Source organism: Salmo salar, chromosome ssa14 (assembly GCF_905237065.1).
Source record: "Salmo salar chromosome ssa14, Ssal_v3.1, whole genome shotgun sequence".
In the NCBI taxonomy this organism is placed as follows: domain Eukaryota; kingdom Metazoa; phylum Chordata; class Actinopteri; order Salmoniformes; family Salmonidae; genus Salmo; species Salmo salar.
This window is the reverse complement of record NC_059455.1, coordinates 45,084,217-45,098,813: the sequence shown is the minus strand read 5'-3', so window position 1 is coordinate 45,098,813 and position 14,597 is coordinate 45,084,217. Positions and strand designations below refer to the sequence as shown.

The 14,597-nt window shown below is 41.7% G+C and overlaps 2 protein-coding genes and 1 long non-coding RNA gene across 4 annotated transcripts; 1 reads left to right on the top strand and 2 right to left on the bottom strand.

Annotated features, from left to right (window-relative positions):
- Positions 1–1,822: 1,822 nt before the first annotated feature.
- On the bottom strand, positions 1,823–11,657 carry zbt17 (Zinc finger and BTB domain-containing protein 17). 2 transcript variants are annotated; one of them, XM_014141163.2, is made up of 6 exons: positions 11,201–11,657; positions 4,841–4,876; positions 4,540–4,573; positions 4,096–4,153; positions 3,734–3,935; positions 1,823–3,609 (listed from the first exon to the last, which is right to left on the bottom strand). In XM_014141163.2, the coding sequence occupies exons 1-6, from the start codon at positions 11,552–11,554 to the stop codon at positions 2,500–2,502; spliced, it is 1,794 nt and encodes a 597-aa protein (XP_013996638.1). In that variant the 5' UTR covers positions 11,555–11,657; the 3' UTR covers positions 1,823–2,499.
- Positions 10,005–10,789, bottom strand: LOC100286550 (THAP domain containing 4). Its single transcript, NM_001146489.2, has one exon. It carries the CDS (start codon positions 10,688–10,690, stop codon positions 10,325–10,327), a length of 366 nt encoding a protein of 121 aa, NP_001139961.1. The 5' UTR covers positions 10,691–10,789; the 3' UTR covers positions 10,005–10,324.
- Positions 11,265–13,237, top strand: LOC123726720 (uncharacterized). Its single transcript, XR_006758842.1, has 2 exons — positions 11,265–11,535; positions 12,358–13,237. It is a non-coding gene; the product is annotated as an uncharacterized lncRNA (long non-coding RNA).
- The last annotated feature ends 1,360 nt before the right edge of the window (positions 13,238–14,597 follow it).

The following is a 14,597-nucleotide window of genomic DNA, read 5'->3' as shown; positions in this document are numbered from 1 at the left end:
CCTGTTCACCGGACATGCTACCTTGTCCCAGACCTGCTGTTTTCAACTCTCTAGAGACAGCAGAAGCGGTAGAGATATTCTGAATGATCGGCTATGAAAAGCCAACTGACATTTACTCCTGAGTTACTGACCTGTTGCACCCTCTTCAACCACTGTGATTATTATTATTATGAACATTTGAACATCTTGGCCATGTTCTGTTATAATCTCCACCCGGCACAGCCAGAAGAGGACTGGCCACCTCTCATAGCCTGGTTTCTCTCTAGGTTTCTTCCTAGGTTCTGGCCATTCTAGGGAGTTTTTCTTAGCCACCGTGCTTCTACACATGCATTACTTGCTGTTTGGGGTTTTAGGCTGGGCTTCTGTACAGCACTTTGTGATATCAACTGATGTAAGAAGGGCTTTATAAATACATTTGATTGAACACTTTACATGTCTGCTACTACAGCCACTGAAATGACTGCAAAACTTAACAAAGAGCTGGAGTTAGTTTCAGAGAGGGTGGCAAGGAATGTTAGTCCTAAATGTTTCTAAAACTAAAAGCATTGTATTTGGGACAAATCATTCAGTAAACCCTAAACCTCAACTAAATCTTGTAATAAACAATGTGGAAATTGAGCAAGTTGAGGTGATTTAACCGCTTGGAGTAACCCTGGCTTGGAGTAACGCTGCTGTACCTTCTTAACAACACTATCAACAAGGCAGGTCCTATAGGCCCTAGTTTTGTCGCACCTGGACTACTGTTCAGTCGTGTGGTCAGACGCCACAAAAAGGGACTTTGGAAAATTGCAATTGGCTCAGAACAGGGCAGTACAGCTGGCCCTTGGATGTACACAGAGAGCTAATATTAATATTATGCATGTCAATCTCTCCTGGCTCAAAGTGGAGGAGAGATTGACTTCATCACTACTTTTATTTATGATAGGTATTGACATGTTGAAAGCACCGAGCTGACTGTTTAAACTACTGGCACACAGCTCAGACACCCATTCATACCCCACAAGACATGCCACCAGAGGTCTCTTCACAGTCCCCAAGTCCAGAACAGACTATGGGAGGCGCACAGTACTACATAGAGCCATGACTACATGGAACTCTATTCCATATCAAGTAACTGATGCAAGCAGTACAATTTGATTTAAAAAACAGATGAAAATACACCTTATGGAACAGCAGGGACTGTGAAGCAACACAAACATAGGCACAGACACATGCATACACACACACGATAATATAAGCACTATACACACACGTACACATGGATTTTGTACTGTATATATGTGGTGGAGTAGGGGCCTGAGGGCACACAGTGTGTTGTGAAATCTGGGAATGTGTTGTAATGTTTTAAAATTGTATAAACTGCCTTAATGTTACTGGAACCCAGGAAGAGTAGCTGCTGCCTTGGCAGGAACTAATGGGGATCCATAATAAACCCCAGGAAGAGTAGCTGCTGTCTTGGCAGGAACTAATGGGGGTCCATAATAAACCCCAGGAAGAGTAGCTGCTGCCTTGGCAGGAACTAATGGGGGTCCATAATAAACCTCAGGAAGAGTAGCTACTGCCTTGGCAGGAACTAATGGGGATCCATAATAAACCCCAGGAAGAGGAGGTGCTGCCTTGGCAGGAACTAATGGGGATCCATAATAAACCCCAGGAAGAGTAGCTGCTGCCTTGGCAGGAACTAATGGGGGTCCATAACAAACCCCAGGAAGAGTAGCTGGTACCTTGACAGGAACTAATGGGGATCCATAATAAATACATATACATTTCTGCATTTGTATGTGAAGCACGTGCATATTGAACTGTACAATTAACCACTCTGTTGAACAATTCTGTTTATGTCACAGAACTAAGCGGACTATGAATCAGTGATATAGTTAGATACTATATTGAGCTTGAATATTACATTGACTTCAAATCTTAAAAGTTGCACGAAAATCTATAAAGGCCATATTTCAAAATGCAACATTAATCATCCTCATGACAGCAAATACACAAATCCTCCATAAAAATATAAGAAAATTATTTTCTAATATGATATTTCAACAACTATTAAAACAACTGGAATTCCAAATGATTAAAATAATGTAGACAGTCATCAATACATGTTATATAACATCAACACAAACTAAGTACTGGTTAAAGTAGTAGTAAATAGCTACATTTTCATTTCCTGTTGAAAAAAACGTTTTGCTACGGTATGCCCTATGAACACAACACTGCTGTGATCAATCCAAGTCTTCTAGAGCTACATTTCTTTCCCCAGCGGTTCTAGATGTCCCTCTGGGCCTCACCTTATCTCTCCCTTCCCCTCTTCCTCTCCCTCCGCCTGTGTTACTCTCCTCTCCCTCCGCCTGTGGTACTCTCCTCTCCCTCCGCCTGTGGTACTCTCCTCTCCCTCCGCCTGTGGTACTCTCCTCTCCCTCCGCCTGTGTTACTCTCCTCTCCCTCCGCCTGTGTTACTCTCCTCTGCCTCCGCCTGTGGTACTCTCCTCTTCCTCAGCTTGTGATACTCTTCTCATGGCCATGATAGCGTTGGATGTGGTTCTTCAGACTGACATTATGATTGAAGCACTTCTCACACTGCTGGCACTTGAAGGGCCTCTCCCCTGTGTGGAGGCGCATGTGGGACTTAAGGTTGCTCGCTTGGTTGAAGGACTGTTGGCAGACCTGGCACATGTGGGGCTTCTGCCTTTTGTGAATAATCATGTGCCTCTCCAGATGGTTTTTGTTAGAAAATTCTTTGTAACAAGTGTGGCAGATGTTTCTATTCAGGTTGCTGTGGGTTCGTAGGTGGCTGTTCCTTGCCATTAGGTCATCACATTTTTCGGAGCATTCTGAGCACTGGTAGGGAGAGTTCTCATCCTGATGGCTTTCCTCGTGTGTCAGTTTGTCTGACCTGGTTTTGAATGGCTGCAGGCAGAACTTACAGGGGAAAACATGGTCAGGGTGGTGGAGGTGCCTGTGAATCTTGATACCCGTTTCAGTCCTACAGCGCTTACCACAGTCTACACAGCGGAATTTCTTGATCTTGTGCTCACACCAATGGTCCTTCTTGTGAGGAAAGATGCCACAGTCTGTACAGAGCAACCTATGAGGTTTTGTGTTGTGTTCACGTCGTACATGTTCCTTGAAGCTGGCCGGGTCCTCGAACTGCATGTAGAATCGGTCAAATCCAACAGCTTGTTGGACCTCAGTCACACACAGACCACAGGCGTACAGCTTCTTATGGCGTTGTGTGGTGCAGGCGAGTACAGGCTCGGCTCCACAGTCAGTGCACCACTCCACAAGTCTCTCTTCTTTCTCTATTCCGCTCTGAGAATTATCAACGTTGGCCTCTTCTGTTAGACCAGAGGAACCTGCCGTTTCCAAATCCTCAGAAGAATCAGAGTCCATTACAATGTCTTCCTCATCAGACGGCTTCCACTCGGTCTCATCTGATCTCTCCTGCTTATTCCGCTTCTTCGGCTTTTCGTCCTCCTCACTCTCCTCATCCGAGGACCGAGCATCATGTTCACACAACTCCTCAGTGATTTCCATAGTCAAGCAAATGTTCTCTAGGTCTGGGTGTCTGTCTTCACATGGCTGGGACAATGTCCCTCCAACCGCCTTAGGAAAGGAAAACAAAATATCATTATTATGGATTACAGGCATGCCAGAATCTTGTTAAGAATGTTGTGTGCAGAATTTGGATTTCATTGTGTCCACTACATTGTATCCCGTGCATACCCACCTCTTCATTCAATCCACAGGTTTCCTGGGAAAAAGAGGGCTGGCTCATCCATTTCCTGTGGTGACTGCAGAACGGACACGTCTGAACAACAGAGAAGCAACCCAGTTCATCCTGGATCCTGGCATCACAGTCGCAGCCACATCTCTCGCAGATTAGGAAGAGCTGCAGCAGACAGGCTCTGTTCACACACACATCTGCACTCCTGTGGATGGAGGAGAAGCAACATAGAGGGGTTTTAAAATCGTACCACAATCTTACAATCTCTAAACACTTCAAAAATGGACAGTTAATGACCAAATACATCTGGGCTGTAGGATTGTTAAGTACCGATAACAAGAGGTGGTGTGATTATTTGAACGTACTCAGGTGTAATGTCAATGCTGGTTCCAGAATCCTGGACACGGGGACGGGTCAGAACACCTGTGAACATTCACATTGGAACATCACTGACATTCTATGAGACAGAAATTCTACCTGTCTTCATTGTTACAGCCTAATTGGAAAACTAAGTGGAATCGTCATGGCCAATTTACTACCATTTCTTGAAGTGGAATGAAAAAGATGCCTGTACAATACACCAGTGTTGATATTTTAGAAAAATATGAAGTGAGATAAGATCCGAGGAAGGAAGGCAGGTAGAATCCAAAAACAAGACAAAACGGTGACCAGTACAATGCAGAAAATGTTTAGTTAACTATTCAAAGATATTATCAAAAATATATACAAGACAGAAAAACATGAAGAAAACGTGAGTGCTGTTTACCACTGACAAGAATGTAGATGACACCGAGTTGCTTTATACTGACCTTTGTTCTTCCTTCCAGGCAATATTGGAGCCACCTGTATAGATACATCTGTGATCACTTTTAATTGTAAAGACATCCCAGTAAACATGTCAATGTCTACATCTCAAATGGAACCCTTTATAGTGCCCTTAGGGCTCTGATCAAAAGTATTGCCCTATATAGGGTGGCGTTTGGAACGCATACAAGATGACCTCAAACAGGGATGGCACCATCCATCAGTCTCTACAGTAATGAGTTAGGGCTAGGCTATGTGTTATATTAAACAGTAACAAATGTAGTGATTGATATGGCACTGACTCACCTCTGGTGTGATGAGAGCTTCAATACTCTTCAGATACTGTAAAGAAAATACAAATGTTAGGCTACACATCATGAAATATATTGAGACAAATTACAGACAGTAGCATACAAGTAGCAAAATAGAACTCAATTGATTGAACATTAAAATGTATTTCAATATGATTGAAATAGATATCTAGACTACTGTTTTATATTTTAATGCAGTCATCTCATTTGAAGCACCTTTTTATAAATTGTTTGTTTGTATCAATTGCAAAGACATTGTCAAGTTTGAATTTGTAGTTAACTTTGTTCTGAAGTCATCGGTGGTCACAGAGACGGATAAAACCATGTGATTCTGTTTAGCGGAGATCTTCTGTGTATAAAGTGACACAGGAAGGCAAAACGACGCACACCGCTCGCCCGTATTTTGATTTTGACCACCCACACCAGACGCGATCAAGACATGCAGGTTGAAATAGTAAAACGAACTCTGAACCAGCTATATTAATTTGGGGACAGGTCGAAAAGCATTAAACATTTAAGGCAATTTAGCTAGCTAGCTTGCTGTTGCTAGCTAATTTGTCCTGGGATATAAACATTGGGTTGTTATTTTGCCTGAAATGCACAAGGTCCTCTACTAAGTTAGTTTCTAGTAATCTCTCCTCCTTCAAGCTTCTTCTTCAGACTTTATATATGGCGGTTGGAAACCAAATTTAAGGTGCATTACCACCACCAACTGGACTGGAGTCTGGACCTCAGTTCATCTTTCAATCACCCAAGTGGGTATATGCTCCTAAAGGTGGGACTTGCAGCACATCAAGGGTAACAAATAGAACCAAGTTCTACGTGCGCGAGCAGTGTAGGTGCAATGATTGAATAACGTGTACATTTATTTTGCGACGCGGGAGGTGTGGTCAGCATGTTAGCTTACAAGTGTTTTCAAGTGCAACGTTAATAACGATGGTTTTGCGAAACAGCTCGGAGATTTAACGATGTTCCTATGAAGGTTCTAACCATGAACTTAGCCTTAACCTGTTTAGGATAGGGGGCAGTATTTTCACGGCCGGATAAAAAACGTACCCGATTTAATCTGGTTATTACTCCTGCCCAGAAACTAGAATATGCATATAATTATTTGATATGGATAGAAAACACCCTAAAGGTTCTAAAACTGTTTGAATGGTGTCTGTGAGTAAAACAGAACTCATATGGCAGGCCAAAACCTGAGAAGATTCTATATGGGAAGTGCCCTGTCTGACCATTTCTTGGCCTTCTGTAGCCTCTTTATCGAAAATACAGGATCTCTGCTGTAACGTGACATTTTCTAAGGCTCCCATAGGCTCTCAGAAGGCGCCAGAATGTGGAATGATAACTCTGCAGTCCCTGGGTGAAAAACAGTAGGGGTTTTGGAAAGTGGTCGTTCTGAGAACAATGACACTGGGGCGCGCGTGCATGTGAAGACTCCATTTTCTACTTTCAGTGTTTGAACGGATACAACGTCTCCCGGTTGGAATATTATCGCTATTTTACGAGAAAAATCGCATAAAAATTGATTTTAAACAGCGTTTGACATGCTTCGAAGTACAGTAATGGAATATTTTTAAATTTTTTGTCACGATACGCGCCGTCGCGTCACCCTTCGGATAGTGTCTTAAACGCATGAACAAAACGCAGCTAAAACAACATTGGGTGTTGAAGTAAAAGTCCTGGGAGTGCATTCTGACGAAGAACAGCAAAGGTAATCCAATTTTTCTTATAGTAAATCTGAGTTTGGTGAGGGCCAAACTTGGTGGGTGTCAAAATAGGTAGCCATGATGGCCGGGCTATCTACTCAGAATATTGCAAAATGTGCTTTCACCGAAAAGCTATTTTAAAATCGGACACCGCGATTGCATAAAGGAGTTCTGTATCTATAATTCTTAAAATAATTATGTTTTTTGTGAACGTTTATCGTGAGTAATTTAGTAAATTCACCGGCGGTTTCGGTGGGTATGCTAGTTCTGAACAAAACATGCTAATGTAAAAAGCTGGTTTTTGATATAAATATGAACTTGATTGAACAAAACATGCATGTATTGTATAACATAATGTCCTAGGAGTGTCATCTGATGAAGATCATCAAAGGTTAGTGCTGCATTTAGCTGTGGTTTTGGTTTTTGTGACATTATATGCTGGCTTGAAAAATGGGTGTGTGATTATTTCTGGCTGGGTACTCTCCTGACATAATCTAATGTTTTGCTTTCGTTGTAAAGCCTTTTTGAAATCGGACAATGTGGTTAGATAAAGGAGAGTTGTCTTTAAAATGGTATAAAATAGTCATATGTTTGAAAAATAGAAGTTTTTGCATTTTTTAGGCATTTGTAATTCACGCCACGCTATACCATTGGATATTGGTGAGGCGTTCCAATAGCGGAACATCTAGATGTAAGAGGTTTTAAGATGCTTTTGGGAAACCGGGTCCTGATAGGCTGGCAAGAGTAACTGAGACCACTTGATCAATCCAGACGGATTTGACTATTACACACACACACAAAACAGTGGACTGACTGGGCACGTTTGAGTGGTAAGGCGAAAGAAGCCGACTGTAAACAGAAGTCCGACACATAAAGTCGGGGTAGGTACATATGCACCGGCAGCAAGTCGGATATCTGCGATTTCTAAGAAACACGACAATGGCATTCGTCTTTGTTATTTCCGATGAAGTCGATGCTATCGAAATTCCACTTCTACACGAAGCTGAACATGATCCCCATGTTCCAAGGAATTAATATACTGATGAGGAAATGAGTTACCAGCCCAAGCTCTTTCTAACATCCACAAGACTGGTTTTATATATCAAAACATAACGAGGTAGTGAGTTTATAGGCTACTAGAATGAGAACATATGGGTGTTTTGCAGCATAATAGACATGCTCTGTCGTTGCCATTACTTCATCCCTTGCAACGTCCTCATTATTGTGTGTGATTGTGCAACATGGAACTGTGATAGCTTCTTACTGTATTGTAATTGATTGCATGTCAGCGTCACTATAGCCTGCAGTGTGTTTATTTAATTCTCAACCTTTATGTTGCTCTTCTCAGTAAGCATGTGAAGAATAGAATAGAATTGTAAAAAAAATAAATCACATGAAGGACAAAACACTCACAGTACAGAGGTCACCAACTAGATTCAGCCGTGGGTCTATTTTTCCTTGAGCGGACGGTGGGGGGGGTCGTAACATAATGACAAATAATTTGTAGACTGCAAATTGACCGCAAGAAGTCCAAACAGTATAATATTTGACTAAAACAATCATTTTAAACCTTGCTTACATTTGTATATGTTCACATGTCTCTATGATGAGTGGGAATACTTGGGAGCAGATTTCCTAAATCAAAATCACTATGAGCAGATTTTCTGGGGATTTTACAGTCTATAACATGAGACACAACATTACAGTAACATCTAGAAAAACACATTAGCTATATTGTTGCAAGCAGGATATTTCATTTATTTATGTTCGAAATGTGGATCATATGTAGGCCTGCATATTTAGATCGTAAGGATGTAAGGATCAATATGTATTTAAACTCTAAATAGTAATCCATCCAAAACAGTCAACACGCATTAATAGTAAGCAATGATAGGTGGCGACATCAACCATTTGAGTATGTAGTGCCTTTTGCTTCCAAATAAAACCCAGAAAGTTGTCTCCCACAATGCTTTGGTTCCGACTTCACATTGCAGTTGGTGAGGAGCATCTGCAAACATTTCAAGTCGACTGCTGTCGAAAATTCATGACCTTTGGTCACATGGTTGTTGTAAAGGTCACACAGTCGACATGTAGTCTCAAGCCGGACAATTTTTATACCCATAATGCAACACACTTTGAAAGGTGGTGGTGACCAACGTCATACGTTGATACGCTTCAACTCGTCCATTGACTTGATTATAGGGGTTGAGTTCATTCATTGGAAGGAGGAGTTTCGGGTTTGAGAGCAATGGCGGAAGCAGAAGCAAAGGCTTGTTTCTGTTGGGTGCAATTGAAGATAGAGGAAATGAGTGGAACACTGAAACATCGAAGAATGGCTAGAGTTATAAACCAAGATAAGCCTCACTATGATAACGCCTCATTCCTTGTTGGAGTGGGGGCCCGTTTGAGGTCACAAAGATGGTGAAGGATGCATTGGGAGAAGTGGAGTCAGAGTGACCATTGGTATGATGTTGATTTTCTAATTATCGACGCATGAAATGGAATGCTATGATTATTGGAATAGGTCACGGATAAATGGGAGTCATATGTGGCGTCTCAATGGAGATTGAGGCTTTATGGATTAAGATGAACATGCCAGGAATAGTTGATTCACGTCACTTAACCCGCACTGTGAATGGAAAGGAAAGCCTTTCTGTATTATTGATGTTTGATGAAGAAGTTCTCCCGACCCATGTAAAGCTGGGATATATGAGATATGCAGGTGGGAGCTTATATATAAAAGATACTTCAATGTCATGAATGTAAAAAGTTTGGACACGTGTCAAGTGTTTGCAAACGGAATATCATTTTTGAAGATTCTGAGGATAGACGGTGTTCCAATTGTGATGTGAATCACGTTCCAGAGTTCCCTGAGTGGCCTGTTAGGGTGAAGGAGGTCAAAGTAGAAAGGATCAGGGCTGTCGAGAAGGTGTCCTATGTAAAAACCAGTACAAATTGAGAAGGTGTCCTATGTAGAGCCTGTACAAATTGAGAAGATGTCCTATGTAAAAGCCAGTACAAATTGAGAAGGTGTCCTATGTAAAAGCCAGTACAAATTGAGAAGGTGTCCTATGTAGAGCCAGTACAAATTGAGAAGGTGTCCTATGTTGAGCCAGTACAAATTGAGAAGGTGTCCTATGCAGAGCCAGTAGAAATTGAGAAGGTGTCCTATGTAGAGCCAGTACAAATTGAGAAGGTGTCCTATGTAAAGCCAGTACAAATTGAGAAGGTGTCCTATGTAGAGCCAGTACAAATTGAGAAGGTGTCCTATGTTGAGCCAGTACAAATTGAGAAGGTGTCCTATGCAGAGTCAGTAGAAATTGAGAAGGTGTCCTATGTAGAGCCAGTAGAAATTGTCAACGCAAGAGTAGAGATGATGAAGCTATGTCTGTGGATGTCAGTCAGTTGAGAGATCCTGAAACACTAATCGTAAACAAGGTTGATTTTGTTGTGTTTATTGCGCAGGTGATTAATTGTACATTTCAATGTTAGAACAACAAAAAAAATCTAAGAAACTGGAAATCCTTCTTAAAGCAGCTAATGGTTATTGGATCTCCAGGATTTCATGGTTGAAACATTGCTGGGAATACCGTCTGAAGTAACGTCTGACTCTCGGGAGACGGAACAAGTTCACAATTTCTGATCAGCAAGGCTTGAGCAGAGAGGGTGGAAAATATACGAATTTCAGCAAACTCTTGAGTTGATTTGGCCGATACATTAAATACAGGACTACAGCGTTAGCTGTAACTAGCTAACCTGGTCTAGGTGGGCTAGGTTACCTCTAATCGAGATCTTTTCTTCTGTGCTGGTGTTGGTTGATCTGATGTCTTCCGTTTTGTTGTGAAGGAAAACACCGATGGTATCGCGTCCCTTTTTAGCTGACGTCGATTTGGCTTCCCCATCAATTCAGATTGATAATCCCTCAAATAATCTTCTGGCCGAAAATGTTGACTACAGACGCGGATGTTTTGATACTTGGCCACTGGTGTATTGACATTGTAAATATTATTCTTGATAGCCGCGAGCCATTTACGGCATCGGGGTATATCTCCGGTAGGTAAACTGTGAAAGATCACTCCTTGTTTTTGCGCTTGTTTGTAATTAGCACAGTATGGTACAGAACACCACACGGGCATGATGATGACAACAATACAGTCTAGAGAAATTATGAGATTACAGGTTTGACTTCTCAACGCGTTGTTCGTACCTGCTTAGCCCACGTAAACGCCATTTCCACTTTACTTCCGGGTCATGTCGCCCCTAATTTTCTGTCACAACCACAAAAATCAATAAACCCCGCCTATTTCTAAAATATAGCTTCATAAAATCTGATGTTAAACCTAACTTTAACCACACTGCTAACTTTATGCCTAACCTTAAATTAAGACCAATAAACTTATTTGTTTACAATGTAGACTTTGTGGCTGTGGTAACTAGTGTAGTGACAGACCTGCAAAAGGCTGGAGCAGCGACTCTGTAACTTAACGTAGTTTACTTTAGCTTGCAAAGTTACAAATCACGTCGTCGGGTAGCAGCTAGCTAATTACGTTGGTTAGCGATGGAATGATTAGCCAGCGTATTGTGAAAACGAGCTAGATGTTGGTTTAACTAGATAAATAACGGTTCGCTATAGTTACTGTAGTTACCTCAACTCGACTTGTTTTCTGCTGCGCTGATGTTGGCTGATCGGATGCCTTCCTCTTTGAAGTCAAGGGGAAAATCGATGGAATAGCTTCACTTTTCAACGTTCGACGACCTGGCAACCCCATCAGTTGAGATTTAAGGTCCGTTTCGAAATGCTCTGGCTGAAAGTGCTGGCTACAAACCCGGACATTTGGATATTTATCCAGTGAAGTATTCACATCATAGGCTGCGTTCTTTATTGCCGCCAGCCACTGTCGACTACGAGTAATATCTCTGGCAGGTAACCGATGAAACGTTACCCCAGCGGCCTGTGCTTGCTTGTAGTTGGCACATCCAGGTACTGAGCACCACACCATGACTAAACGTTAAGTTGTTGACACAAAAATAAAAGCGGTTGATCGCCTATTTGTTAACTGGATCCGCTTGGTTGTTACCACAGCCACAAAGTCATAAACCCCGCCCATTTCTATTTCTCATAAAATTATCGTTTTACCTTAATAACCAACACTGCTAACCTTATGCCTATATATATATATATGTATATATTTTTTTCGACCTAGCTTACGACCAGTAAATGTAGAGGTCCCGTTCTACAGGTGAGATGCAGAAACGCTCTTATTTGCGTGTGCCCTATTCAACTAGGCAAATCAGTTAATAACAAAATCTTATTTTACAATGACAGCCTACCCCCCGGCCAAACCCGGACGACGCTGGGCCAATTGTGCGCCGCCCTATGGGACTCCCGATCACGGCCGGATGGGATACAGCCTGGATTCAAACCAGGGACTGTAGTGACGCCTCTAGCACTGAGATTGCACTGCCTTAGACCGCTGCACACTCGGAGCCCATATTATACTGTAACGACTCTGGGTTTATAAGCGCGGATATCGACTCTGCCGTTTGACCATGCTTTTGCGGCACAGTCGATAGCGCGCTGGACTTCGGGCTAGAAGGTCGAGGTTTCGAGACATGCTCCCTGCTGTTTCATTATAATATGTTAATAACATATTAATGGCCATATACAGTGAAAGAGCAGTGGTGAAAATGTTCTTTCAAGTTGAATACCCCTGGCCTGGGGGCTAGGGTCAGTCTGGCCTATCTGGTGTACTGTGTGATCTTAGACATGCTCTCTCTAATTCTTCTTTCTCTCCCCTCCCAGAATGCCTGAGCCCAACTCTGTCACCAGTCCCCCCCCAGTTGTACTGCTGATCCTCTCTCATTCTCTGTCTCTCTTTTTCTTTCTCTCTCAATCTCTCTAAGGACTTTATTGGCATGGGAAATATATGTTTACATTGCCAAAGCAAGTGGAATAGACAATAAACTGAAGGGAAATAAGCAATTAGAAATTAGCAGTAAACATTACTCAAAGTTTTTAAATTAATATAGACATTTCAAATGTTATATTGTCTATGTACAGTGTTGTAACATAGTTGAAGTATAACAAATAGTTGAAGTATGAAAGGGAAAATAAACAGATATATATAGGTCGTATTTACAATGGTTTTTGTGCTCCACTGGTCGCCCTTTTTAGTGGCAACAGGTCAACAAATATTGCTGCTGTGGTGGCACAGTCCTCTCTGAAAAGCCAACTGACATTGACTCCCGAGGTGTTGAACTGTTCCACCCTCTATATCCACTGTGGTTATTGCTTGACATGGCTGGTAATCTATGAACATCTTGAATAACCATCTTGACTTATTGGCCACGTGTACTCAAAGTTTCCCCAAGGCACAGCCAGAAGAGGACTGACCACCCCTCCGAGCCTGGTTCCTCTCTAGGTTTCTTCTTAGGTTCCCGTCTTCTGGGGAGTTTTTCTTAGCCACTGTACTTCTGCATCTCAATTGCTTGCTCTTTCATTTTTTTGGGCTGAGTATCTGTAGAGCACTGTAACAAGCTTTATAAAATACATTTGGTTGATCTACTTGTTTGCTTCTGTACCATTTAAACTGAAGTTATATCACTATACAGCTATTTGCTACTGTACTGTTCATTCTATAGAAGTTGTCTCCAATAAAGGAGTGTGATTTGGAATCCTCAGACACTCTTCTAATAGGACCCAGTGTCATACCAAAGATTTTTTATATGTAACCCAAGATAGACCTCAGCCTGTCGTTTCCAATGGGAGCAAATGAATCATAGTGGGCAAAACAAGCAAGGAGGTGGGCAGAGCCAAACACGAGCTAGCGAGACCCTATAGGCACGTTCCAGCATGTATTTGCATATTTCTGTTAGGGAACGCCTACTCTGTTAAGTGCGTGTGCAATACTTAAATTCGACCTTGCATTCCTTCTAAAGAACAAAAGGCAAAGTCTACAAAACTTAGTCCACTCTGTTCGTAACTGATTCTAGTTTTGGAAATAGAAAACTATATTGAGATCAAATGTTGCATCGATGAGAAAAATCCATCTCGCTCCATCATCTCCCATTGCCGGCCCGTGGGGCATCACCATATTTGGTAGTGAGTGGAAACGCCAACACGATGCTTCACATTTATATACTGAAGAAAAATATAAACGCAACATGTAACAATTTCAACGATTTTGATGAGTTACAGTTCATAAAAGGAAATCAGTCCATTTCAATACATTCATTAGGCTCTAATCTATGGATTTCACATAGGCCCACCCACTTGGGAGCCAGGCCCAGCCAATCAAAATTAGTTATTCCCTACAAAAGGGCTTTATTACAGACAAATACTCCTCATTGAGCAGTTATCCACTAAGCATAATTGAATCTTTTACCAAGTGTATTGAGACGTATTGAAAACCACTTTAATAAATAGATGGTGATTTTAGAGGCATGGTGATTTTAGAGGCGTGGTGATTTTAGAGGCGTGGTGATTTTAGAGGCACCTTGCTTACACCCATGTCTGCCATCGGAGTCTGTTGTCACTACACTGAAACACAAAACATATTTTGCAAGAAACCTTGATGGACATAAATCAAAGTTTTTTAAATGTATTAATAAATCCTCAATGCTGTAACATAGAATATGAGGAAACCACTCAAAATATTTCTCAATCTTTTATAAATCAACATTTTTTTGTCAACCTCAAAAAAACGATAACAGACTTTTCTAAGGACAATGGTAGATGGCTGATGTTCATTCTGGTGCGACCTGGAGGTGCCCACAAAAAGGCACAAATCACTCCTGTTTTTGTTTGTGTTTTGGTTCTTCCTGTCCCTCTACTATGATGTCCTTTTTCTCCACGTCAACGGCTTCTCTGGGTCAGTCGGAAGTGGCGTTCCTGCCTGACTACAGTTCAGACGTTGCATTGCCTCAACCAATGGTTCAGTGCCACATCATCGAGTGCTTAGTCGGCCATCAGATAGCTATATCACATGATGTGGTCAGCTGATATGTTAAACACCTATCCAGGCACTGTGAGATCTGGAAAGT

Bases quoted from the DNA above. Each gene is read 5' to 3' on its own strand.
- LOC100286550 (NM_001146489.2), bottom strand. From the start codon at position 10,690: ATGCCCGTGTGGTGTTCTGTACCATACTGTGCTAATTACAAACAAGCG.
- zbt17 (XM_014141163.2), bottom strand. From the start codon at position 11,554: ATGGTGTGGTGCTCAGTACCTGGATGTGCCAACTACAAGCAAGCACAG. The intron at 4,154-4,539 runs GTCAGTATAAAG...GAATGTTCACAG, and splicing joins GCCTGGAAGGAAGAACAAAG to GTGTTCTGACCCGTCCCCGT. The intron at 3,936-4,095 runs GTACGTTCAAAT...CTCCATCCACAG, and splicing joins AGCATTGACATTACACCTGA to GAGTGCAGATGTGTGTGTGA.